The following is a 27,322-nucleotide window of genomic DNA, read 5'->3' as shown; positions in this document are numbered from 1 at the left end:
CATGGTTGGCAAGAGAGGTTGAATGTCTTGTAAGAGGAAGAAGGAGACTTATGTAAGGCTGAGGAAACAAGGTTCAGACAGGGCGCTGGAGGGAGACATGATAGCCAGGAGGGAACTGAAGAAAAGGATTAGGAGAGTTAAGAGAGGGCATGAAAAATCTTTGGCGGGTAGGATCAAGGAAAACCCCAAGGCCTTTTACACATATGTGAGAAATATGAGAATGACGAGAGCGAGGGTAGGTCCGATCAAGAACAGTAGTGGGAGATTGTGTATTGAGTCTGAAGAGATAGGAGAGGTCTTGAACGAGTACGTTTCTTCAGTATTTACAAATGAGAGGGGCCATATTGTTGGAGAGGACAGTGTGAAGCAGACTGGTAAGCTCGAGGAAATACTTGTTAGGAAGGAAGATGTGTTGGGCATTTTGAAAAACGTGAGGATAGACAAGTCCCCCGGGCCTGATGGGATATATCCAAGGATTCTATGGGAAGCAAGAGATGAAATTGCAGAGTCGTTGGCAATGATCTTTTCGTCCTCACTGTCAACAGGGGTGGTACCAGGGGATTGGAGAGTGGCGAATGTCGTGCCCCTGTTCAAAAAAGGGAATAGGGATAACCCTGGGAATTACAGGCCAGTTAGTCTTACTTCGGTGGTAGGCAAAGTAATAGAAAGGGTACTGAGGGATAGGATTTCTGAGCATCTGGAAAGACACTTCTTGATTAGGGATAGTCAGCACGGATTTGTGAGGGGTAGGTCTTGCCTTACAAGTCTTATTGAATTCTTTGAGGAGGTGACCAAGCATGTAGATGAAGGTAAAGCAGTGGATGTAGTGTACATGGATTTTAGTAAGGCATTTGATAAGGTTCCCCATGGTAGGCTTATGCAGAAAGTAAGGAAGCATGGGATAGAGGGAAATTTGGCCAGTTGGATAGCGAACTGGCTAACCGATAGAAGTCAGAGAGTGGTGGTGGATGCCAAATATTCAGCCTGGATCCCAGTTATCAGTGGCGTACCGCAGGAATCAGTTCTGGGTCCTCTGCTGTTTCTGATTTTCAATAATGACTTGGATGAGGGAGTTGAAGGGTGGGTCAGGAAATTTGCAGATGATACGAAGATTGGTGGAGTTGTGGATAGTGAGGAGGGCTGTTGTCGGCTGCAAAGAGACATAGATAGGATGCAGAGCTGGGCTGAGAAGTGGCAGATGGAATTTAACCCTGAAAAGTGTGAGGTTGTCCATTTTGGAAGGACAAATATGAATGCGGAATACAGGGTTAACGGTAGGGTTCTTGGCAATGTGGAGGAGCAGAGGGATCTTGGGGTCTATGTTCATACATCTTTGAAAGTTGCCACTCAAGTGGATAGAGCTGTGAAGAAGACCTATGGTGTGCTAGCGTTCATTAAGAGAGGGATTGAATTTAAGAGCCGTGAGGTGATGATGCAGCTGCACAAAACCTTGGTAAGGCCACATTTGGAGTACTGTGTACAGTTCTGGTCGCCTCATTTTAGGAAGAATGTAGAAGCTTTGGAAAAGGTGCAAAGGAGATTTACCAGGATGTTGCCTGGAATGGAGAGTGGGTCTTACGAGGAAAGGTTGAGGGTGCTAGGCCTTTTCTCATTAGAACGGAGAAGGATGAGGGGCGACTTGATAGAGGTTTATAAGGTGATCAGGGGAATAGATAGAGTAGACAGTCAATCGAGACTTTTTCCCCGGGTGGAACAAACCATTACAAGGGGACATAAATTTAAGGTGAATGGTAGAAGATATAAGGGGGATGTCAGAGGTAGGTTCTTTACCCAGAGAGTAGTGGGGGTATGGAATGCACTGCTTGTGGAAGTAGTTGAGTCGGAAACATTAGGGACCCTCAAGCAGCTATTGGATAGGTACATGGATTATGGTAGAATGATATAGTGTCGATTAATTTGTTCTTAAGGGCAGCAAGGTAGCATTGTGGATAGCACAGTTGCTTCACAGCTCCAGGGTCCCAGGTTCGATTCCGGCTTGGGTCGCTGTCTGCGGTTTCTGCACATCCTCCCCGTGTTTGCGTGGGTTTCCTCCGGGTGCTCCGGTTTCCTCCCGCGGTCCGAGGGTGTGCAGGTTAGGTGGATTGGCCATGATAAATTGCCCTTAGTGTCCAAAATTGCCCTTAGTGTTGGGTGGGGTTACTGGGTTATGGGGATAGGGTGGAGGTGTTGACCTTAGGTGGGGTGCTGTTTCCAGGAGCCGGTGCGGACTCGATGGGCCGAGTGGCCTCCTTCTGCACTGTGGATTCTATGATAATCTAGGACAAAGGTTCGGCACAACATCACGGGCCGAAGGGCCTGTTCTGTGCTGTATTTTTCTATGTAGGCAACATCCCCCATATTCCCTTTATCAATTTCCTCTGTTATGTATTTAAAAAATAAGTTAGTCAAGCACAATCTGTCTTTTGCAAATCCTCGCTGGTTCTCCTTAATTAACTTGAACATTTCTCAGTGCCTGTCGATTTTTTTCCCTCATTATAATAAAACATATGTTAACTAACTGGCCTGTAGATGTTAGGACAGTCTTTCCATCATTTCTTGAATGAGGCTGCCACATTTGCCACTGCCCAATCCTCTGGGCACACACCCCGTATTTAGAGAAGATAAAAACATTTAAGCAAGACCTCCGCTATCTCCACCCAACTTGGTTTAGCAACCTGGGATGCTACTTGACTTATCTATACTAAGCAAAACCAGCTTTTCTAGTACCTCCTCCCTTTCAATTTTCACATTCTCAACTTTCCTCACCATCGCCATTTATGTCAGATTTTGCCTGAATTTTCTATATATATTCTCAAACTGTTCTTTTTGTCCTGGTTCTTGCTTCAAGAATTTATCTGACATGCATCATACACCCTTCTTTTTTTTGTTCTCTCATCGCCCCAAGGAGCCCTGGTTTGGCTCCCTCACCTTTGCCCTTGTGGAATGTACCTAGCCTGTACCTGAAGCATCTCTTTCATAAATATCACCCATTTTCCTGTCAGTTTCTCATTCCATTTTATCCTGGCTAGATCCCTTCTCATCATATTGAAATAAGCCCTCCTCCAATTTAAAAGTTTTATCTAACACAAATATTCCCCCGAGGTGGTCAACTTGGCCCACCATATTTCTCCACACCAAATCCAGTAATGCCTCCTTTCTACATGGGCCAAGAACATACTGAGGGTCTCCTGAACACATTTCAGCTATTTTTTCCCATTTGTTCCTCTTGTCAGAAAACAGAGGTAGGTTTTAAATAATTTATACTTGTATTTGAGGGTATTAGAAATAAAGCCCAGTTTAAGTAAATTTAATATTTTGCTTCTGTATTTGGAATTGGTTTCGATGCCTGCATGGTAATGAGGGTTTACGACATGAAAGCAAACAAGGTTTAAAAGAAATCTAGGCTGTTAGGGGCTCCCCTCGTCAGAAAGGACTTTTGAGTTAGTTGCAAGCTCGAGCCAGATAAGCTGGACACAGAACAAGAGACCTGCAGAGAGCAGATTCCCCAAAAGAACAAGAGAAAAGCCTGGAAATTAGGAAGTGGGGACGGAAAGGCGCCTCAGGAAGACAGCTAAGTCAAAGGGACAAAGAATGGGAAGTTGAACAAGATTCAGGTCAGGAGAATTCAAATAAAAAGCAGAGAAAGGGCTCTGAATTGAGGGGGGCATTAGAAAAACGTTCTATGGCTGAAAAAATAAGTCAAAGAGGATATAAAGGCAAAAACTAGGGCATACCATACTCCAAAGCTAGTGGTAAGCTGAAGGATTGGGAGAACCTTAAGGTTAAGCAAAAGACTACTAAAAATATAATCAGAAGAGCTATGAAAGGTAACTATCAGAAAACAGTAAGAAGTCTTGCAACACCAGGTTAAAGTCCAACAGGTTTGTTTCGATGTCACTAGCTTTCGGAGCGCTGCTCCTTCCTCAGGTGAATGAAGAGGTATGTTCCAGAAACATATATATAGACAGATTCAAAGATGCCAGACAATGCTTTTTATGCGAGTATTTGCAGGTGATTAAATCTTTACAGATCCAGAGATGGGGTAACCCCAGGTTAAAGAGGTGTGAATTGTGTCAAGCCAGGACAGTTGGTAGGATTTCGCAGGCCAGATGGCGGGGGATGAATGTAATGCAACATGAATTCCAGGTCCCGGTTGAGGCCGCACTCATGTGTGCGGAACTTGGCTATAAGCTTCTGCTTGGCGATTCTGCATTGTCGCGTGTCCTGAAGGCCGCCTTGGAGAACGCTTACCCAGAGATCAGAGGCTGAATGCCCTTGACTGCTGAAGTGTCCCCCGACTGGAAGGGAACATTCCTGCCTGGTGATTGTCGTGCGATATCCGTTCATTCGTTGTCGCAGCGTCTGCATGGTCTCGCCAATGTACCACGCTTCGGGACATCCTTTCCTGCAGCGTATGAGGTAGACAACGTTGGCCGAGTCGCACGAGTATGTACCGCGTACCTGATGGGTGGTGTTCTCACGTATAGTGGTATCCGTGTCGATGATCTGGCACGTCTTGCAGAGATTGCCATGACAGGGTTGTGTGGTGTCGTGGTCACTGTTCTGAAGGCTGGGTAGTTTGCTGCAAACAATGGTTTGTTTGAGGTTGCGCGGTTGTTTGAAGGCAAGTAGTGGGGGTGTGGGGATGACCTTGGCAAGATGTTCATCTTCATCGATGACGTGTTGAAGGCTGTGAAGAAGATGTCGTAGTTTCTCCGCTCCGGGAAAGTACTGGACAACGAAGGGTATTCTGTTGGTTGTGTCCCATGTTTGTCTTCTGAGGAGGCCGGTGCGGTTTTTTGCTGTGGCGCGTTGGAACTGTGGATCGATGAGACGAGTGCCATATCCCGTTCATACGAGGGAATCTTTCAATGTCTGTAGATGTCTGTTACGCTCCTCCTCGTCTGAGCAGATCCTGTGTATACGGAGAGCTTGTCCATAGGGGATGGCTTCTTTAATGTGTTTAGGGTGGAAATTGGAGATGAGGTTATCCGTGGGTTTGCGGTAAAGCGAAGTGCTGAGGTGACCGTCCTTGATGGAGACGAGTGTGTTCAAGAATGCAACTAATTTTGGAGAGTAGTCCATGGTGAGTCTGATGGTTGGATGGAACTTATTGATGTCATCGTGTAGTCGTTTCAGTGATTCTTCGCCGTGGGAAAACAAACACTGTTACCAAATGCTTCTATAAGTATTTAAAGAGAAAGAGAACAACTAAAGTAAATGTTGGCCCTTTAGAGGACGATGCTGGTGAGGTAATAATGGGGAATACCGCGATGGGGGAGGCACTGAACCAATATTTTGTCTCCGTCTTCACGGTAGAGGATAATAAAAAATGTCCACGAACTGCAGTTAATGCAGAGGAACTTGGTGTAATAACGGTCACCAGGGAGAAGGTATTGAATAAATTAATGGGATTGAAGACAAATTAGTCTCTTGGACCTGATGGCCTGTACTCTAGTGTATTAAAGGAGGTGGCAGAGATAGTGGATGCATTGGTTATGATATTTCAAAATTCCCTGGATTCTGGAAAGGTCCCGGTGGATTGGAAACAAGCTAATGTGATGACCCTATTCAAAAAGGAAGAGAGGCAAAAAGTCGGAAACTGTAGACCAGTTAGGTTGACCTCTGGTGGAAAGTTGCTGGAATCAATCATTAAGGAGGAGATGACTGAACATTTGGAAAGACAAAGCTCGATCCACCATTGTCGGCATGGTTTTATATAGGGTTAGTCATGCTTGACAAACGTGCTTGAGTTCTTTGAGGATGTAACCAGCAAGTTGGATAATGGGGAACCTGTGGATGTGGTATATCTAGACTTCCAGAAGGCGTCTGCAAGGTGCCGCATAAACGATTAATCCAGAAGGTGAGATCGCAGGGGATTGTGGGTAGAGTACTAGATTGGATTGAGGATTGGCTATCTGACAGAAAGCAGAGGGTCAAGGTGAAATGGGTCCTTCTCTGGATGGCAAATTGGAACTAGCAGGGTGCCGCAGCGGTCAGTCCTCAGACCTCAACTGTTAACAATCCATATGAATGATCTGCAAGCAGGGACAGAGTGTAACATAGCAAAATTTGTGAATTATACTAAAATAGGTGGGAAAGCAGGCAGTGAAGAGGAGATAAAGTATTTACAGATGGATAGAGATAGGCTAGGAGAATGGCCAAGTGTGAAGTTATCCATCTTGTCTGAAAAAATGGAAAGGCAAATTATTATCTAAAAGGGAAGCAGATTCAAAATGTGTCTGGGCAGAGGGATCTGGGTGTCTTTGGTCATGAATCGCAGAAAGTCGGTATTCAGGTACAACATGTAATAAAAAGGTCAGACATCTGAGATAATCAGACCTTAATGCAGCCAAAGGAGTAGTGGTGTTTAGTTGACATGGCTGGGTACCTGGGAGATTGTGTGGTAGCGTGAATGCACATGGCAGTCCAGAGCAGAGTAATACTGGAGGGAGAGGCTGAAATCTCCGAGATGGATTTTTGGTGAAGACATTGAGAAAAAGTGTTGTTTGGGAGAGGATTCCAAAGTGTATTCTCGAGAGCAGAGTTTGGAAACATTTGTGTGAAAATTAGCATTCCAATAAGATCAGTTGGCTCACATGTAACAATTATCTGAGTGGTCAGTGAGAGGGAAGGATCATTCTGTCTGTCATGAACAACTCATTTGAGGCAGTTCATCTGAATTAAGGGGCAGTGGATCCTCACCTCTCTGCCACTGGCCAACCTCGCTGTCGGTGACAGCTCTCTCCTCACTCAACTTCACCATCCTTAGGGCCCATTCCTCTGAGTGGGGTGAGGTCTCAAAATCTCTGGGATTCCTCCCCTCGCCTTGACCCTTTCCCATTTATTATGGGCTAGCTTCTCCTGTGGCGGCAAAATGAGGACACACACTTGATGGGTCAGGGGGCTCTAAAGCAGGTGGCATGTGTGGTCACTGCACGTGAAGCGATTGTGCTGGTGAATGCCAGAGGGTTCTGAGGAACAAGTATGAAGATTGGATGTGGGAAGGGTGCGAGGTGTCAATCAGTGGATTTGAAGGGGAATTTGAGGGTGGCAGGCAGAGCTGATGCCAGGAGAGAGATGATAACTTACCTTCCAGCTTATTGGTCTTCTTCTGACATTGAACCGCAGTCCTCCTTTTCTTGTTGCCTGCACTGACAGCTGCTGCCACTGCCTCCCAAGCGGTATTACTCCCCCTGCTGCTGTTCCTCCGACCCCGTCGAGGGAACAGAGTGCCTGCCTCTCATCCACAGCGTTGAGAAGCCTTGTGAGATCAGCATCCCCAAAGCGAGGACCAGGTCTGTTGGTTGCCATGCTTATGTCTTGATTGGGAGTGAAGGGTGAAGGGCAGCTCCCCCTTGTGGTGGTGTAGCTCTGTTAATTAAGGATGATAGCCGGGCAATAGTAAGGGATGACATCGGTGATATGGAGGATAAGGTTGAATCCATTTGGGTGGAAACCAGGAATAGTAAGGCGAAAAAATCACTGATAGGAGTAGTCTATAGGCCACCAAATAGTAACATTATGGTGGGGCAGGCAATAAACAAAGAAATAACTGATGCATGTAGAAATGGTACAGCAGTTATCATGTGGGGTTTTAATCTACATGTCGATTGGTTTAACCAGGTCGGTCAAGGCGGTCTTGAGGAGGGTTTATAGAATGTATCCGCGATAGTTTCCTAGAACAGTATGTAATGGAACTTACGAGGGAACAAGCGGTCCTAGATCTGGTCCTGTGTAATGAGACAGGATTGATTCAGGATCTCATAGTTAGGGATCCTCTCGGAAGGAGCAATCACAATATGGTGGAATTTAAAATACAGATGGAGGGTGAGAAGGTAAAATCAAGCACTAGTGTTTTGTGCTTAAACAAAGGAGATTACAATGGGATGAGAGAAGAACTAGCTAAGGTAGACTGGGAGCAAAGACTTTATGGTGAAACAGTTGAGGAACAGTGGAGAACCTTCCAAGCGATTTTTCACAGTGCTCAGCAAAGGTTTATACCAACAAAAAGGAAGGACGGTAGAAGGAGGGAAAATCGACCGTGGATGTCTAAGGAAATAAGGGAGAGTATCAAATTGAAGGAAAAAGCATACAAAGTAGCAAAGATTAGTGTGAGACTAGAGGACTGGGAAATCTTTAGGGGGCAACAGAAAGCTACTAAAAAAGCTATGAAGAAGAGTTAGATAGATTATGAGAGTAAACTTGCTCAGAACATAAAAACAGATAGTAAATGTTTCTGCAAATATATAAAACAAAAAAGAGTGGCTAAGGTAAATATTGGTCCTTTAGAGAATGAGAAGGGAGATTTAATAATGGGGGGTGAGGAAATAGCTGAGGAACTGAACAGGTTTTTTGGATCGGTCTTCACAGTGGAAGACACAAATAACATGCCAGTGACTGATGGAAATGAGGCTATGACAGGTGAGGACCTTGAGAGGATTGTTATCACTAAGGAGGTAGTGATGGGCAAGCTAATGGGGCTAAAGGTAGACAAGTGTCCTGGCCCTGGTGGAATGCATCCCAGAGTGCTGAAAGAGATGGCTAGGGAAATTGCAAATGCACTAGTGATAATTTACCAAAATTCACTCGACTCTGGGTGGTCCCGGCGGATTGGAAATTAGCAAACGTGACACCACTGTTTAAAAAAGGAGGTAGGCAGAAAGCGGGTAATTATAGGCCAGTGAGCTTAACTTCGGTAGTAGAGAAGATGCTGGAATCTATCATCAAGGAAGAAATAGCGAGGCATGGATGGAAATTGTCCCATTGGGCAGATGCAGCATGGGTTCATAAAGGGCAGGTCGTGCCGAACTAATTTAGTGGAATTTTATGAGGACATTACCAAGGTAGATAACGGGGAGCCAATGGATGTGGTATATCTGGATTTCCAGAAAGCCTTTGCCAAGGTGCCACACAAAAGATTGCAACATAAGATAAATATGCATGGCATTAACGGTAAAGTAATAGCATGGATAGAGGATTGGTTAATTAATAGAAAGCAAAGAGTGGGGATTAATGGGTGTTTCTCTGGTTGGCAATCAGTAGCTAGTGGTGTCCCTCAGGGATCAGTGTTGGGCCCACAATTGTTCACAATTTACATAGATGATTTGGAGTTGGGGACCAAGTGCAATGTGTCCAAGTTTGCAGACGACACTAAGATGAGTGGTAAAGCAAAAAGTGCAGAGGATACTGGAAGTCTGCAGAGGGATTTGGATAGGCTAAGTGAATGGGCTAGGGTCCCATTGTTGACAAATGTGAGGTTATCCATTTTGGTAGGAATAACAGTAAACGGGATTATTATTTAAATGATAAAATATTAAAACATGCTGCTGTGCAGAGAGACCTGGGTGTGCTAGTGCATGAGTCGCAAAAAGTTGGTTTACAGGTGCAACAGGTGATTAAGAAGGCGAATGGAGTTTTGTCCTACATTGCTAGAGGGATGGAGTTTAAGACTAGGGAGGTTGTGCTGCAATTGTATAAGGTGTTAGTGAGGCCACACTGGAGTATTGTGTTCAGTTTTGGTCACCTTACGTGAGAAAGGACGTGCTGGCACTGGAGGGTGTGCAGAGGAGATTCACTAGGTTAATCCCAGAGCTGAAAGGGTTGGATTACGAGGAGAGGTTGAATAGACTGGGACTGTACTCGTTGGAATTTAGAAGGATGAGGGGGGGATCTTATAGAAACATATAAAATTATGAAGGGAATAGATAGGATAGATGCGGGCAGGTTGTTTCCACTGGCGGGTGAAAGCAGAACTAGGGGACATAGCCTCAAAATAAGGGGAAGTAGATTTAGGACTGAGTTTAGGAGGAACTTCTTCACCCAAAGGGTTGTGAATCTATGGAATTCCTTGCCCAGTGAAGCAGTAGAGGCTCCTTCATTAAATGTTTTTAAGATAAAGATAGATAGTTTTTTGAAGAATAAAGAGATTAAGGGTTATGGTGTTCGAGCCGGCAAGTGGAGCTGAGTCCACAAAAGATCAGCCATGATCTCATTGAATGGTGGAGCAGGCTCGAGGGGCCAGATGGCCTACTCCTGCTCCTAGTTCTTATGTAAGTGACGATTTGCTGAGGTCAAATCAGATGGCGAGGGAGCCAGGAGTGGTGAGATTCACATGGCGGCTCATTTGTGGCACTAAATATCATTGAATACGGCCCACGATCTTGACAATTAGGTCACTGCGAAACTCCCCGCCAAACGTGCCCAAAGCCAGACATTAACTTTGGTCTGCTGAATCGTGCCCTTTTGTCATTTTCTTTGGTAAATTGCGCCCAATATCTCAGTATTCTTTTGTGTAGACAATTATAGTACTTGAAAAAATGTGAGACAAAGAGAAATCTTAATTGTCTCAATAAGAGCAGTGAACAGTTTGAAATGCAAGGAATGGGAATCCTTTAGAAAGCGGCATGTGCATTTAGCCTAAGCACTTGCTGTATTATAAATAAAGCTTGCAACACAGAGACAAAGGCTGAAAAATACACCATAACATATGTACTCAAATAAACGTGCCATGTATTATCTTTTTTGTAGACTGGCCGATATGAATGATGCACAACAGAACATCTAGTTTGAATAATTGCATGTTAAAGATAACTGGAATAGGGGCAGCACGGTGGAGCAGTAGATAGCATTGCTGCCTCACGGCGCCGAGGTCCCAGGTTTGATTCCGGCTCTGGGTCACTGTTCATGTGGAGTTTGCATGGTTTCGCCCCCACAATCCAAAGATGTGCAGGGTAGGTGGATTGGCCAAGTTAAATTGCCCCTTAATTGGAAAAAATGAATTGGGTACTCTAAAATTTAAAAAAAAAATAACTGGAATAAATAAATAACAAACTACTGACACTAACTATTATAGAGCTACTGCAAAATACATCTATCCACCAACACAACTTACTCCCAAGCCGAGAGCCGCATGGTACACTTACACTGCCACTCGGAGGTCCTGTACAATATTATATACAGAATTGCTCTATCATCACATCCCCTTTCCTTTGGAAAATGTAGTTATTTATATTGATTAGATCATTTTTACAATTTAATATGATATGCATAAATATTTACATCTTTAAACCATTTAGTCTGTCACAAATTCTGTCTCTCAGGTTTACGTCTTAGCCTTGTTGATCTTCTGAGTGGCAGCTGAACTTGTGAAGTTACTTCATCTTCCTTTGTAGTTGTGGATGCTGCTTGTTGTTCTCATATTGTTGTGTCTGTACCTTGTGGCTCCGTATGCTGTACTGTATCTTCTTCAGCTACCTACTTTTGGTGTTTGCAATACAAATGGGTGCCAGACTTTCAGCAGAGCTCTTCTGTTTCTTCTTAAAACAGCACCTTCATCCATGATGATGTGATACGCGTTTGGACCTGCTTGTCGCAGTACCTTTGCATACTTAGACAATCCATTCCCTTTGGAATCTTCCAGTCTGATTGTATCATCTACCTGCAATGGTTGGAGTTTTTTTGCGGATCTATCATAAAGTCCCTTTTGCCTCCTTTTTTGAGAGATCAGTTGTCTCTCTAACGTATGGTTCACTGGTTCTTGAGGAATATAAGGCAAGGTGTTCTCAGTTGCCTGTTCATCAGCAACTGAGCTGGCGAAAGCCCATTGATTAGTGGTGCAGAACGATAACTTAGGAGCTGGTGCACGTCTCGGTGCGTGAATAACTGGCTTTGCGTTTTCCTTTCATTGGATTTTGTACGTGTAAGGCAGAGTGCCAAAGCTTTGCAAAATCTCAGAAATCATTTAGTATGAAGTCTCCTGAGGTATGTGGGCTTGTTGCAGAGCTGTATGCACTGTAAACCCGCTTAATTAGCTTCAGTTCCTCACACGCTTCCACACCTATCAAAGATACACGTTCTGCTGCCACAACCGAAAATTTTAACATGTAAATTCTGTTTTTTACATTGACATCGAGCTCGCATGCTCCTAATGTCATGTTTCATGTCAATTGTAATCTCTTAACAAGACTGTTTTGTTTACTACTTGCGGTTTAAATCACAGCTTTTTGACATCAGACAAATTGATGAGGTTGGCCCTCGCAACTGTGTCGTGTTTGAATGTTATTACTGTCATTTCTCATTAATGGCACTGCCCATTTATCTTTAGGAGTCTCTGCACTAACTTTACTATTGCTACAAATTGTCACTGCAACATTGTCATTTTGCATGCAATGACTATACTTCTCGCTAGAGATCATGTCGACGAAGAACATGGGCGAAATTCTCCCCCAACGGCGCGATGTCCGCCGACTGGCGCCAAAAACGGCGGCAATCAGACGGGCATCGCGCCGGCCCAAAGGTGCGGAATGCTCCGCATCTTTCGGGGCCGAGCCCCAACATTGAGGGGCTAGGCCGGCGCCGGAGGGATTTCCGCCCCGCCAGCTGGCGGAAATGGCGTTTGGTGCCCCGCCAGCTGGCGCGGAAATGCGGCGCATGCACGGGAGCGTCAGCGGCCGCCGACAGTTTCCCGCGCATGCGCAGTGGGGAGAGTCTCTTCCGCCTCCGCCGTGGTGGAGGCCATGGCGGAGGCGGAAGGGAAAGAGTGCCCCCACGGCACAGGCCCGCCCGCGGATCGGTGGGCCCCGATCGCGGGCCAGGCCACCGTGGGGGCACCCCCCCAGGGTCAGATGGCCCCGCGCCCCCCCCCAGGACCCCGGAGCCCGCCCACGCCGCCTGGTCCCGCCGGTAAATACCAGCTTTGATTTACGCCGGCGGGACAGGCAATTTCTGGGCGGGACTTCGGCCCATACGGGCCGGAGAATTGAGCGGGGGGTCCCGCCAACGGACGCGGCCCGATTCCCGCCCCCGCCCAATCTCCGGTACCGGGGACTTCGGCGGGGGCGGGGGCCGGATTCACGGCGGCCAACGGCCATTCTCCGACCCGGCGGGGGGTCGGAGAATGACGCCCTATGTCTTCGGTGCACACTTCATCAACTGTGTTTGATGGCTTTTGTTTGTTTCTCTGTTTGTCAAAAAAAACATTGCCTAGCAAAATGATTTGTTCTTCTACATTTGGAGCATACCTTTCCAAACGTTGGGCATTGTTGTGGCAAATGATGTTTGCCGCATCGCTGGCATGAAATGGCGGATCAGGTCTGCCGCTAAAAATGGCTGCCTGCACTGGGACCATGTTTTTTCTTTGATTGCGTCACCATACTAATGGCATCGGTCGCCTCTTCTACCTTCGCGCCAAATGCCAGAGATTCAATGTGCTGATTTGCTGCAAGCTCGCGAACGTGACATATTTGGATAACATTTTCGAGTTGCAGTTCTGTTTCTCTCAGAAGCCTCTCGCGTACCTCGTTGTTGGGAGATCCCGAATACAATCTGATCGTGGATCATTGATCACTGGAGGGTACTAAAATTACATGACTGCGCCTTCAACCGCAAGTCGGTGAGAAAACTTATCAATGCATCGTCTGCTTTCTGAGTGCGTGTGCGAAATATAAATGTCAAGGATCAGGCTGAGAGAAGGGAAGGTCATGACCCGTTTAAATGTAATTACTTGAGGGGGGGAGTGCTTTATTTGTGGCATAGCCTGTTGTGGGAGGCAAATACTGTGGAAAGAAAGGAGATAATTTGATAACAATTTAAGTATTGAAAGGTTTTACATTTTGGCTCCAGCCCAATGAACTACAACGTTAATTCTGCATTTGTTTTCCAGGTTGTGGTCTTAAATTATAACTACATAGAATTTTACTGGGTATTGTAAGTTAATATATTGCATGTTACCATAACTTGAAATTATTATGGGCCAAGGTTTAGAGAAAACCAAAGTATACCATGGAGTTCACCTGACCCACAACTTTTAATAGATTTTGGTTATGGGGCGCACAAGGGCCCACTTTACAGGTGTGATGCAACAGAGAACTAAAAGTATTTTAAAAACAAAAACAATGTTTATTCTATGAATTCAGTTAACATTTTATAAACACACTGTAAACAGTTTATCAACTACCAACCCTGATCACCCTCCAAACGATAAAGTACTCTGTAGATAACCCTTAATAACTTCCCAAACAACATCTATAAGTTAAACCCTTTTTAAATAAAGACAGCGGGTTTAAATTCTCTACAGAAACAGGTATTACTTTGAAATCATCAAGTGATTTGGAGACAGTCTTTAGATTGCAGTGATATATACAGCTTCTTGTTTGAATACAGCTCTCCAACTCTGAAAACAAAACTAAACACAATGCAGCTGCCAGCTCAAAACGAAAGTAAAAGTCAGACAGACAGCCCAGCTCCACCCACACACTGACATCACTGCAGCTGTTTGATAAACACCCATTTCTTAAAGGTACATCCACCTGACACCTCCCCCCAAAACAAAATAAACCATCAACTTCAAGATGGTTTCATTTTTCACCTTGTCATTTTCTTTTAAGAAATACTGACAGTAAAATACTTTTTCGTTTCACAAAACAAAACACACAGACAGGTATAATAACATCGTGCATTTCAGTTCTTCTTGCAACTGGAACCCCTCTTGATTGACAGTCTCTTTGGACAAGAAGGTCTCTGCACGATCCATCCATTTCTCTACGCCTCAGCATTTCTCTTTAAGGTCAGATACGTTAGCTCAATCTGATCACAGAGCCCCTTGTAATTCTCCAACACATCAGCATTGGTTAAGACAGCCTTTAGGCCTTCAAATGCCTCTTGACACTCTGCCGTCCACTGAAATTTTTGACATTTCTTCAGCACGTTTGTCAGTGGAGCAACCATGCTGCAAGAATTTGGCACAAATTTTCGCTAAAATCCACGCATGCCAAGAAATCGCATTATTTCCCTTTGTGTCGAGGGTTTTGGAAACTCCTCAATAACTTTTGTTTTCACATCCCGTGGGACCATTCGACCCTGTCCGATTGTATGGCCAAGGAAAGTGACTTGGACTTTTTAAATTCACTTTTGGTTAGGTTTACTACCAAACCCGCCTCCTGGAGTCGATCGAATAACTCCATCAGATGCTTCAAATGTTCTTTCCATGCCTGGCTAAAAATGACCAGATCGTCAATGTATACCGCACAATTGGGTAATCCTGAAATGACTTTGTTAGTTAACCGTTGAAATGTGGCTGGGGCATTTTTCATGCCAAATGGCATAACTTTGAATTGGTATATAACATCTGGAGTCACAAAAGCTGAAATCTCCTTTGCCCTTCCAGATAAAGGTACCTGCCAGTAACCTTTAAGTAAATCCAGTTTGGAAATAAAAGCTGATTGTCCCACCTTCTCAATGCAATCCTCCAACCATGGGATCAGATAAGAGTCCATTTTTGTAACTGCATTAACATTTCTATAGTCTACACACAACCGTTGGGTACCGTCAGGCTTTGGTACCATCACTAGGGGTGAACTCCATTGGCTGCAACCCACTTCAATTGTGCCATTTTTAAGCATACTTTCAATTTCTTTGTTAACCTGTGCCAATTTTAAAGTCTATATGGATGTTGTTTAATTGGACCAGCATTTCCCATATCTACATAATGGATAGCTATTTTAGTACTTCCCAACTTCTCTCCACAAACTTGCCCATGTGATATCAATAACTCTTTCAGGTCAGTTTGTTTTTCCTCTGGAAGGTAACTCAACAATTTATCCCAATTTTTAAGAACATCCTCGTTTTCCAATTTAATTTGAGGGATGTCAAATTCAAAGTTATCTGGATTTGGTTCTTCACTTTGAGATAGAATCATTAAAACCTCCTCCTTTTTCTCTCCTTCCCTTTCAAAGTACCTTTTAAGCATATTCACATGACACACTCGGTGAGTTTTCCTTCCATCTGGCGTTGTTACCACATAATTCACTTCACTTCAGGACTGAATTTGGTTGACTCATTAGGTGCATCCCTCATTGCAAACAGTATGAATGGAATTCCTTTATCCCAATCCTCTGGATAATCTTGACAATAAGCCCTCAACATTGTCTTTAGTGTCTGATGCCACCTTTCTAACACTCCCTGCGATTCTGGATGGTACGCAGTTGATTTAAATTGTTTTATTCCTAAGCTATCCATAACTTCTTTGAATAACCTTGAGGTAAAATGCAATCCTTGATCCGATTGTATTTCTGTGGGTAGTCCATATCTAGTAAATAATTTAAGTAACTCCTCCACAATCTTTTTAGCTGTAATATTACGTTTTGGAATGGCCTCTGGAAATCTACTAGACACATTCATTATAGTCAAAATGTATTGATTCCCACTTTTTGTATTAGGAAGCGGTCCTACGCAATGAATTAAGACCCTTGTAAAAGGTTCCTCAACTGCTGGAATGGGTATTAAGGGCACTGGCTTTATCACTGCTTGAGGTTTCCCTATCACTTGACATGTGTGACATTATCGACAAAATTTAACTACATCTTTGTGTAGTCCTGGCCAATAAAAATGTTTCTGGATTTTAGCTTGAGTTTTCCTTACTCCCAAATGACCTTCCACTGGTACCTCATGTGCAACTCGCAGCACCTCCTTTCTATACCCTACCGGCAATACTACTTGATGAACCTCTGCCCACTTTTCACCAGCCTGCATATGTAAAGGTCTCCATTTTCTCATCAAGACATCACTTTTACGGTAATAGCATTCTGGTATACACTCAGATTCCTCCTCCGTGTATGCTTTCTGACACATCCGTTTTATTTCTATATTTTTCTGTTGTAACTCCGCCCATTTTCCTGAACTAATAATATCCACCTCATCCTCCATCTGTTCTTTTTCTTTTCCAACCGTCTGATCAAAAATCATTTCTGATAGTTGCACTTCAACTTCATCTTCACTCTTTGATTTCTCCTCTTGTCTTAACCTGTGATGTTGCGACCTTGTTACTACACAATCTGGAGAAATCCTAGGATATTCGTCCTTCAACACTTCAGTTGTCTGATTTTGCACTGGCTTATCAACCACAGTAGGCATCACTCCCACCTGAGATGCAGCTATATCATTACCCAAGATAAACTGTATTCCTGGACAAGATAGATTCTCTGTTACTCCTACTATCACTTCACCACTCTTCACTGGACTTTCCAACTTTACCATATATAATGGAACACTACTCTTCGCCCCCTGAATTTTCTGGCAATATTCTTCCCGAACTACATAACTCCTCATCTCTTACCATCAAAGATTGACTAGCTCCTGTATCTCTTAAAATTGTGACTTCTTTACCTGCTCCTTCTGGTACACAAGAGTCAACTTTACCACACAAGTAAATTCTTTAAAGAGATCTGGCACCTTCTTATCAATCACCTCTTGATCAGGCTGTACAATCTTTTGTACCTCCTTCGCTTCACTTGGGTTTTCCTTTACCACTTTAACAAACCCCACTGTTTTATCACTTCAGGCTTCCCAGTGTTTTTCTTCAACCACCAACACTGTGACTTTACATGGCCTAGTTTATTACAGTGAAAACATTTGAAATTTTTCATTTCTCTTCCACCCTCCTGGATTTCTTTCTTAATCTGAGGTACACTCTCCTTATTATCTCCCATCAGATCTCCTTTACCTCTACCACTTGAGTATTTCTCTTTTCCCCAGTTTCTATCCCTCACAGGCTGAAACTGATGTCGGAAATCAAGCTTTGATTTATGAACTAATTCATAATCATCTGCCATTTCTGCTGCTAATCTCGCAGTTTTAACCCTCTGCTCTTCGACATGAGTTCTCACTACATCAGGGATTGAATTTTTAAACTCCAAAAGTATAATTTCTCTGAGAGCTTCATACGTTTGGACTATTTTCAAAGCCCATATCCACCTATCAAAATTACTCTGTTTGATCCTTTCAAACTCCAGGTATGCTTGACCAGGTACTTTCCTTAAATTTCTAAACCTTTGTCTGTAGGCTTCAGGCACTAGTTCATATGCACCTAAGATGGATTTTTTACCTCCTCATACGTCCCAGATACCCTCTCTGATTGTGATGGAAACACGTCACTAGCCCTATCTACCAGCTTTGTTTGAATCTGTAATACCCACATGTGCTGTGGCCATTTCATTTGTTTAGCCCCCTTCTCAAATGAAATGAATAAGGCTTCTACCTCCTTCTCATCAAACCTTGACAATGCTTGGACATATGTAAATAAATCCCCACCAAGCCTTCGACTATAACGCTCGTTCTCTTTATCTTCATCACTATCCACAAACTGTACGTTCCCCTTTACCCGCCAATTTTAACTGAGTGTCATGCTTCAGGAACATTTTCTGAAGTTCAAACTCTCTCTCTTTTTCCCTTTTCTCTCTCTCGTTTTCTTTTTCCCTCTCTTTTTCTTGTTGTTCTGCTAGGGCTATTATTTCTTTTTCCCTCATTTCATATTCAAGCTGCTTTAATTTTGTTCATGTTACAGTTGTTTAATCTGTAACTGAATTTTTGCCATTTCTAATGAGTCAGACTGTATCTCAGGCAATTTTAAATGCTCTGCTACCACCGTTAGTACCTCTTCTTTTCATGTGCCGTCAGGTAACGTTAACTGCAATGTTTGTGCCAAATCTAAAAGCCTTTTTTTAGTCTCTGTTCGTAAGGTACTGCGTGTGATCTTCTCCACTCCCAAAAATCTCTGAGCCTCTGAAAGAGCCATTGTACCCCCAACACACTCCCTACTTAAACCGGTATACCACACCTGCAAAGCAAACACAAATATGCTCACCCCTCACTGACTTTAAGTTCACTAAGCCAACCCAATCACGAAAGATAAACGTTTACCTGATGAGCCCCCAATTTATTATGGGCCAGGGTTTAGAGAACACCAAGGTATACCATGGAGTTCACTAGACCCACAACTTTTAATATATTTTGGTTATGAAGAGCACAAGGGCCCACTTTACAGGTGTGATGCAACAGAGAACTAAAAGTATTTCTAAAACAAAAACAATGTTTATTCTATGAATCCAGTTAACATTTTATAAACACACAGTAAACAGTCGATCAACTACCAACCCTGACTACCCCCCAAAAGATACAGTACTCTATAGATAACCCTTAATAACTTCCCAAACAACATCCATAAGTTAAACCCTTTTAAAATAAAGACAACAGGTTTTAAAACTCTACTGAAACAGGTATTATTTTGAAATCATCAAGTGGTTTGGAGACAGTCTTTAGATTGCAGAGAGATATATAACTTCTTGTTTGAATGCAGCTCTCCAACTCTGAAAACTAAACTAAACACATTGCAGCTGCCAGTTCAAAACGAAAGTAAAAGCCAGACAGACAGCCTAGCTCCACCCACACACTGACATCACTGCAGCTATTTGATAAACACCCATTTCTTAAAGGTACATCCACCTGACAAAATGAAGACTACTATTTTTGCTTATTTCTTTCTTAATTCAATCGTATATTATCTTCTAAACCTGGGGAATGAATAAAGTACTAAATAAATTTACTTTTTGAAAGTAAAACAGGAAATACACTAATTTCACTTTTCTTTGCATTGCAGATGTAAGTGAAACTTTTCTGATGATCAATGGAACTGTGCTAAGATCTCAAATGTCCCTGAGAAACCACAGAATATTGGAATCATTTCTTAATCAAAAAGCTGAAACCAATACGAAGTTAGCCCGTCAAAGCAAGTTAGCAAGATCTTCCAAATTAGGATTGCTTCATCAAATAGAAGAAAGTGAAAAGAACATTTATGTTGGAAATCATTTAGATCCACGTGCAGCTGCTTCAAAAGCAGCCAGAATGTCTCATTTAACTAGAATGAGACAAAGACCATCCTTTGCTAGAGATAATAGATTTAGTTCACACCTGGGCAGAGCAAACCATCTTCAGTGGAACATTAATGGAGGGAGAAGTAGCAGACATAGTCCTCTGAATTTATTTAGTTCTGATCAAATTCCACTACATCAGTTAAACCATCGTCCACCAGAACATCTTAGCCGTGAGCCTCGCCTGAGCACACGTTCCCCGACAAATGAAAAGCTCAAAAAGCACAAAGTTATAAAGAGAGTTAGGAGGGGGCATATAGAAGATGAAATAGAAAATATCCAACACAATGCTTGGTCAACTACAACTTATCCAATCAAAGAAACACCAGAAGCAACTGAAGTTATCAAAAGATTTGAAACCAGTCACCCAAATATTGTGGAATTGAATATGTCTGCTCCAGAGCCTGGATACATGTACCCTACAGTCTTAGAGGATGTACCACCGGACAAAATTGATATTTTAAAAGGAAAGAATAATCCTCCAGAAAACGTCATACTACCTGAAGCGATCATTGAATTGGGTAACACATCAAACAATAATTATGCAAGAAACCTCAATGATAACTATATTAAATCTGAGCAAATGCCGGAGCGAAGGAAAGCACTTGATCCTGGACATTTCAGTAGGACTATGCAAGAGGCTGAGATTATTGATATTGGTAATAATGAAGCTTATAAAATTAATGTTTCAGATGGGTCTTGGCACAAACCATTAGGTCAGTTCCTGGATAATGCTGTGCAGAAAAAACCTGAGCCAAGTTTCCAGCCAGGTTCTATGACACAAACCGTCCCTAGGCTTAGTCAACTTGAAATAATTAAACTACTCGAAGATGCCTATAAGAAATCTATCGCAGAGAACAATAAGACTCAAGAGACCAATACGGGTATGGTCTCTAATCAACGGACAACCAAGCCACCAGCTGTAGAGAACATCGAAGGTAATAAAGATTTAATTCCCCCAGTACATCCCAAGAAAATAATAAAGGAATCAGTTAAAACTTCTTCATCAAATAATTCTAAATTCAAAGCAAATGTTGATGATATGTTTGAGACTAAAGTTAATGAAGAAGTACGAGCAGTAGAACCCAACAAGGATATACAAACTCTGTTTGCCCACGTAATAAGAATAATTAAGATAGATTGTCTGAAACCTAAATTAAGGGCTGCTTGTACAGACCTTCTTACCAAAATAGGACACCTAATGAAGCAGTATGAAGGCAAAGAGTATTTACCTGAACTAGGGTCTTGGAATCCTTCTCTTTTGCGTCCAGACGATAAAGAAGAAGCAGGGGGAAAAGAAACAGATGTGTTCCCTCCACCAATAGCGCAACCACGACCGCGGCCGCGACCGCGACCACACAAAGGACATGAAACAGGAACGTATGTACCGAATTATGCTGAAATGCTTAAAACAGAATCATCAAAGGTAATTTTATCATATTCTTTCAACAATCTTTGATATTTATCTTTCGCGCGTTTATATGCATTCGGCTTTTTTTTTATCTTGTCAGTGGTGACTTTATTTTTAATTGTGATTCCGTCTTGTTTTCATGTCCTTTAATGTTCTTAATTTCCCTGTAAGGATTGATTCCCGTTTTAAATATCTTATTTGGCTTTGGAGCAAAGTTTTCATACCTTTCTGTTATTTAGAATTTTGCATATGGTACACGTTTCTATCCATAAACTTTACTTCTGTTGCCATATCTTTGAATAATTCTCTCATGTCCACATTCCTAACCTAATGTACCTATATCAACATGTTACCATAGGAATTTTGATTATTGATCCAGACTCAGGGGTGGTGCCAAAGGACTGGAGAATTGAAAATTGTATGCCCTTGTTCAAAAAAGGGTGTAAGAATAGCTCCAGCAATTAAAAGCCAGTCAGTTTAACCACCTCCAAGCTTCTAGAAACAATTACTCAGAATAAAATTAGTCGTCACATGGAAAAATGTGGTTTGTTTAGGAAGAGTCAGCATGGATTTCTAAAGGGCAATTATGTTTAACAACTTTCTGGAGTTTTTTGAGGAGGTAACAGTAAATGAGCAAAATGCTGTTGTGAATTTTCAAAATCATTTCAAAATCATTTGTGTTTAACTAACTTGCTGGTGTTTTTTAAGACGGTAACAGCAAGGGTGATGAAGGCAGTGCTGGTGATGTGGTCCACATGGACTTTCAGAAGGCATTCGACACAGTGCCACACAAAAGACTTTCAAAACAAAGTTATAGCTCATGGAATAAGAGGGACAGTAGCAACATGGATACAAAATTGGCTGAATAATAGAAAGCAGAGAGTAATGGTCAATGGATATTTTTTGGGCTGGAGAAAGGTTTGTATTGGTGTTCCCCAAGGGCAGGTATTGGGAACCTTGCTTTTTCTGTATAAATGATCTGGATCTTGATCTGCAGGGTACAATTTCAAAGTTTACGGATGACACAAAGCTTGGAAGTATTGTAAATTGTGAAGAAGATAGTGTAGAACTTTGAAAGGATATAGACAAGTTGGTAGAGTGGGTATATAGGTGGCAGATGAATTACAATGTGAGAAGTGTGAGGTGATGCATTTTGATGGGAAGAACATAGAGAGGCAATATAAAATAAGGGATAAACTTCCTAACGGAGACAGGAGCAGAGTCACCTGGGTATATATGTACATAGATCAACAAAGTTGGTAGGACAGTTGAAGAAAGCAGTTCATAAAGCAAAGCCTTTATTAATAGGGGCATAGAGTACAGGAGCAAGGTTATGCTGAACTTGTACAAGACACTAGTTGGACTTCAGCTGGAATACTGTGTACAGTTCTGGGCGCCACACTATAGGAAATATATGAACGCATTGGAGAGAGTGCAGAAGAGGTTTACAAGAATGATTCCAGGAATGAGAAACTTCAGGGGCTGAGATAGATTGGAGAGGTTGGATCTGTTCTCTTTGGAGAGAGGAAAGCTAAGAGGAGATTTGATAGAGATGTTCATAATCAAGAGCGGGCTGGACTGAAAAGATGGGGAGAAACTGTTTCCACTCTTTGAAGGATCAAGAACAAGAGGGCACAGACTGAAGATGATTTGCAAAAGAAGAAAATGTGGGCCGGGATTCTCCCCTACCCGGCGGGGTGGGGGAATCCGGCGTAATGGAGTGGCGGGATACACTCTGGCGTCGGGCCACGCCAAAGGTGTGGAATTCTCCGCACCTTTAGGGGCCAAGCTCTCACCTTGAGGGGCTAGGCCCGTGCCGGAGTGATTTCCGCCCCACCGGCTGGCGGGAAAGGCCTTTGGCGCCACGCCAGCCGACGCCGAAAGGACTTCGCCAGGCGACGCATGCGTGGGAGCGTCAGTGGAGGGGGTCTCTTCCGCCTCCGCCATAGTGAAGACCATGGTGAAGGCAGAAAAAAAAGAGTACCCCCACGGCACAGGCACGCCCGCCAATCGGTGGGCCCCGATCGCGGGCCAGGCCACCGTGGGGGCACCCCTCGGGGCCAGATCGCCCCGCGCCCCCCCCCAGGACCCCGGAGCCCGCACGCGCCGTCTGCTCCCGCCGGTTAGGTAGGTGGTTCAATCCACGCCGGCTGGTGAGGGTTGACAACAGCGGGACTTCAGCCCATTGCGGGCCGGAGAATCGCCGGGGGGAGCCCGCCGACCGGCGCGGCACAATTCCCGCCCCTGACGATACTCTGGTGGCAGAGAATTCGGGACACGGCGGGGGCGAGATTCACGCTAGCCCCCGGCGATTCACCGACCCGGCGGGGGATCGGAGAATCGTGCCCGTGATGTGAGAATTTTTTTTTTTTTTGCTCAGCAAGTGGTTCAAGCCTGGAGTGCACTGCCTGGAGGTCTGGTAGAGGCAGGTTCCATTGATGCATACATTAGATGATTACTAGGTCTGGTAGAGGCAGGTTCCATTGATGCATACATTAGATGATTACTTGAATAGAAACAATGGGCATGATTCTCTCCAAAAACTTCGAAGTTAATTTGTGGCGGGTTTTTCAGGGAGTTTCCCACCGGCTCTACCAGCGAGTCCCCCTCTGATATTCAATGACACTTGGTCACTTTTTGGGGCCCTGGGAAGTTTCTCACCGGTTCACCCCATACTTAGAATTTTTTTTAGCACTGGGGAGCTGAACTCAGAAATCGGGACGCCATTTTGAAAGGACCCCCCAATCTCTAAATGAGCTTGTGGGTCCCCCACACACACCCCCATCCATTGGAAATGCCACCCCCACACACATGGAGACTACCCCCATCTCCCGAGTGGACACCCCGATATGGGGTCCGTGGAGGTCCCCTCTCTTCAGGCCCCCAAGACCCCTTCCAGCGCCCCCTTCCTTCTAGAATCCCCACCCACACAACCTCCCGGAGGCCCCTACTTACCTGTCCTGCACACCCCCACCCTTCAACCCCCCCCCCCACCTCATTTTATGGGCATGACCGCCCTCACCCCCTGGCCTTTAGCAGTGCCACCCTGGCACTCAGGCATCCTTGCGCTGCCACCCTGGCACCCACGCAGTGCTCCTGCTGGCTTGACAGTACCATCTGAGCACCTTGGCAGTGCCAGGGTGTCAGTGCCAAGATGCCAACTAGGCAGTACCAAGGTGCCTGCGTTCCAGGAGGGCCAAGGAGTCACCCTGCACTTATCCTGACCACACTGGGATCTCTGGTGGCCCAGGAAACCCCCGGGTGCAGTTCCGCCTGGTCTATGTTTGTGTGGACCAGCACTGATCGGCACCCAGCTGTAGCCTCCCTGGGAGGGAGGCCGCTGGATCCTACAACCTATTTCCACAAGCATCATTCGGTCCCGCCTATTTATGGCGGGGTTCCGACTCCAACATTTTACGGGGCATCCCGGGAGGCACGGAGCCTGTCGGGAGGCTCACTGCAGACCGTTCCCGGTATTCTCCGGTCACGTTGCGCTCAAGCGAGAGCCCAACATGGCCAGACATTCGCGCCCATTGTAGGGGTACGGGGAACAGGGCAGTACAATGGCACTAAGTCATGATGCTCATTAGGAGAGATGGTGCAGACACAGTGGTCCAAATGGCCTCCTTCTGCACTGTAACAATTCTGTAATTCTGTGACTAGTGGTACTGTGGCAGTTCCCCAGTTCCATCACACATTTACTTCAACCTTCAGTGAGTTTTTTTAGCCATTGCACCTTGTGCACCTTAACCTGCCTCTTTGCCCACCCTCTTTTGGCTATTTCCATCACTTGGCCAGTGCATCTCACATCTCTCACAGTTTCTCAACTTTGCTGTCTTCACCAACCATCCCACTCTCCACAGATTGCTGCCTAAGTCCTAACTCACCTTGGCCCTGATTCCGCTTTTGTTGGTGCATTTCCCGAATATTTTGATTCCAGGCCTGAGCAGAGTATTTGCCTCCACTGAAGCTCCTGCTCTAGCCCATATCAAACAGTATTGCTGGTCCAGTCCCACCTCTATCAGCATCAAGTTGCGCTACAGCTTTCAACATCCATTCAGGCTCAACTCTCTCTTTGTTTGTCTCAGACAGTTAACAAGCATTTATCAATGAGCAGTGTTATCAAAGGCAAGAAATAGGGAGTGAGGGTTTCAAATTTATGGTCACAGTGGTAGAGCAATAATATATCCTTTCTATATCTTTCCCTCATTTCTGATCAAGTTTGGGACAGCAGTAGGCAGCAGATTTGAACTAAGGTGCTGAAAGCTACAAGGACACAGGATACAGCTCAAGAGTCAGGTGATGTAGATGGGAATATAATTGGTGTGTGAAGAGGAAATGGATGAAATAGAAGAGGATGGCACATAATTGCAAAGGAGGAGGACTGCAAGTGTTACAGTTGCATAGTGGGAAACAGTGTAATAATACAATACTGCAAAACATGGGTTCAATTATATAATGACAAAGTGTGAGTTATACTAAATTGGATTTGCATCTGACAGATGGTAGTAGAAAAGAGATAGTTAATAAAGCATCAGAATATAAAACAGGGAGGTGGTGCTTCCTGTTTAAGCAATAGGGAGACCGAATGCACTGTGTTTGCATAAAACAAAAGGCATACAGGGTAGAATTTAATATAGGCAACCAGGGTCTCGCCCACTGGCTGGAGAGCTGGCAAGAGTCCCATGTCACTTCCCTTTGAGAAGGTCTGCCGAATTAAATGCCAATCAACCTGTCCATTGAACGGACACTGAGTACCTTTAAACGAGGGACACTCAGAAACCCACAGCACACCAAACCTGGTTTGCTTTGTGGACTTCCCGTTTGGTAAGCCCCTTCCAGGTGTTGGGTGAGTACCAGTGGCAGCTGGGTGAGGCCCTTAAATGGGCATTAATTGCCAAAGGGCCTTAATTGGCAGCGGGGCAGGAAGGCCATCCATGAGCCTTTCTGTCACAGACTTTACTAGAGCAGAGGTGTTCTCACTTTCTCAGCACAATTACCCATTCTTTCTACCCATAAAAGATGGGACAATCAGAAGACCATGAAAAAGTAAAATAAAGATATGAGGAAAAGAAAAAGAAACACCATTGCAGACCATAAGAGAAACCCTTTCGAAGTACAATGTCACAAAAGATGCACTAACTTAAAAGTTGTCGCAATTACTAAACATTTATTATCTGTGGGTGTTATTCTCACATATATGAAACATCAGTACATCACAGCAGAAAAATTATTTTTAAAAGTGTAACAAAAAGGTTATTTTTTGCTATTTTTCTGACTGAGCAACCTGGAAATGCTGTGAACATAATGAGAAGATCGAAGTAGCTGTCAATGGAGAGACACTCCCAACAACAATGGGTAGTTAGTCTTCAGTGAAGCTGGGAGTCTCACTGCAGGAAGTAGTGAATTGTTTCTCGAGTGGGGAAAGGTTTGGGGTGGATGTGGGCAGTGGGGTGCTGTTATTCGTTCTATCTGTCTCAGCAGTCTCTTTATGTCATATTGCAATAACATTCCTGTTAGTTTTGGAAGGTAATGATTTTTCAGAATGCAAAGCTACTTTGAAACTTAGAAATAAAAGAGATTTATTTCTGAAAATATATTTGAGATACAACCGATGAGTAATTTGTGACATGAGTGCAACATGCTTACGAGGAAAAAGATGATTTTAGACCTATGGTTCTCGAAGGAATTTGCCACTGGGTTTTTATCTTGTGCTATTTCTAGGTTTATTGTAAACTGACTGATGGAGGTAGACTGTACAATAAATTTAATTTATCATTATATTATGTGACTAGCAAGATGGCAGAAGACCAACTGGATGGACCTTGGTCTTTATTATCTGGAAATTTCTGTAAAAACAGTCAAATGGCATTCCCACCTTATTCTTTTTCATGATGGCTGGGGCTGGTGGGTCTATACTTCATGGATCAAGAATGTTTTTACATTTTGAATATCTGCCATACCAATCACTAGTTAACCCCTCAAAGACCAACGGATGCTGAACTTTGAAAGCTTGCAGATTTCTTCATAAGAAGTTGAAGTCTCATCAACTGCCTGCCTTGCTACTATGTCATCAGCAACTCCTACTGACCTGGTCTTTCTGATCTTTTTCATGTAATCCTAAAGCAGTTGTGCCCAGTGAAACTTTTTCTCCGGTTGTTCCTGTTCTGGGCCCGTTGTGAGCCTTCTGCACTCTGAAATGGTTCTG

The 27,322-nt window shown here is 43.9% G+C and overlaps 1 protein-coding gene across 2 annotated transcripts in view; it reads left to right on the top strand.

Moving 5' to 3' along the window:
* Positions 1 to 27,322, top strand: part of LOC140398391 (leucine-rich repeat-containing protein 37A-like) — a 356,270-nt gene that overhangs the window by 182,634 nt on the left and 146,314 nt on the right. The window contains exons 9-10 of one of the 2 annotated variants that reach the window (XM_072487029.1): positions 19,433 to 20,641; positions 20,975 to 21,129. In XM_072487029.1, the coding sequence (XP_072343130.1) occupies positions 19,433 to 20,641; positions 20,975 to 21,129 (1,364 nt within the window). Of the gene's footprint in view, positions 1 to 19,432; positions 21,130 to 27,322 lie in introns of both variants that reach the window. The other variant, XM_072487028.1, reaches the window with a different exon arrangement.

This window comes from Scyliorhinus torazame, chromosome 21, assembly GCF_047496885.1.
Source record: "Scyliorhinus torazame isolate Kashiwa2021f chromosome 21, sScyTor2.1, whole genome shotgun sequence".
NCBI lineage: Eukaryota > Metazoa > Chordata > Chondrichthyes > Carcharhiniformes > Scyliorhinidae > Scyliorhinus > Scyliorhinus torazame.
Note: the sequence above shows the minus strand (reverse complement) of the source record. Positions and strands in the feature narration are given on the sequence as shown.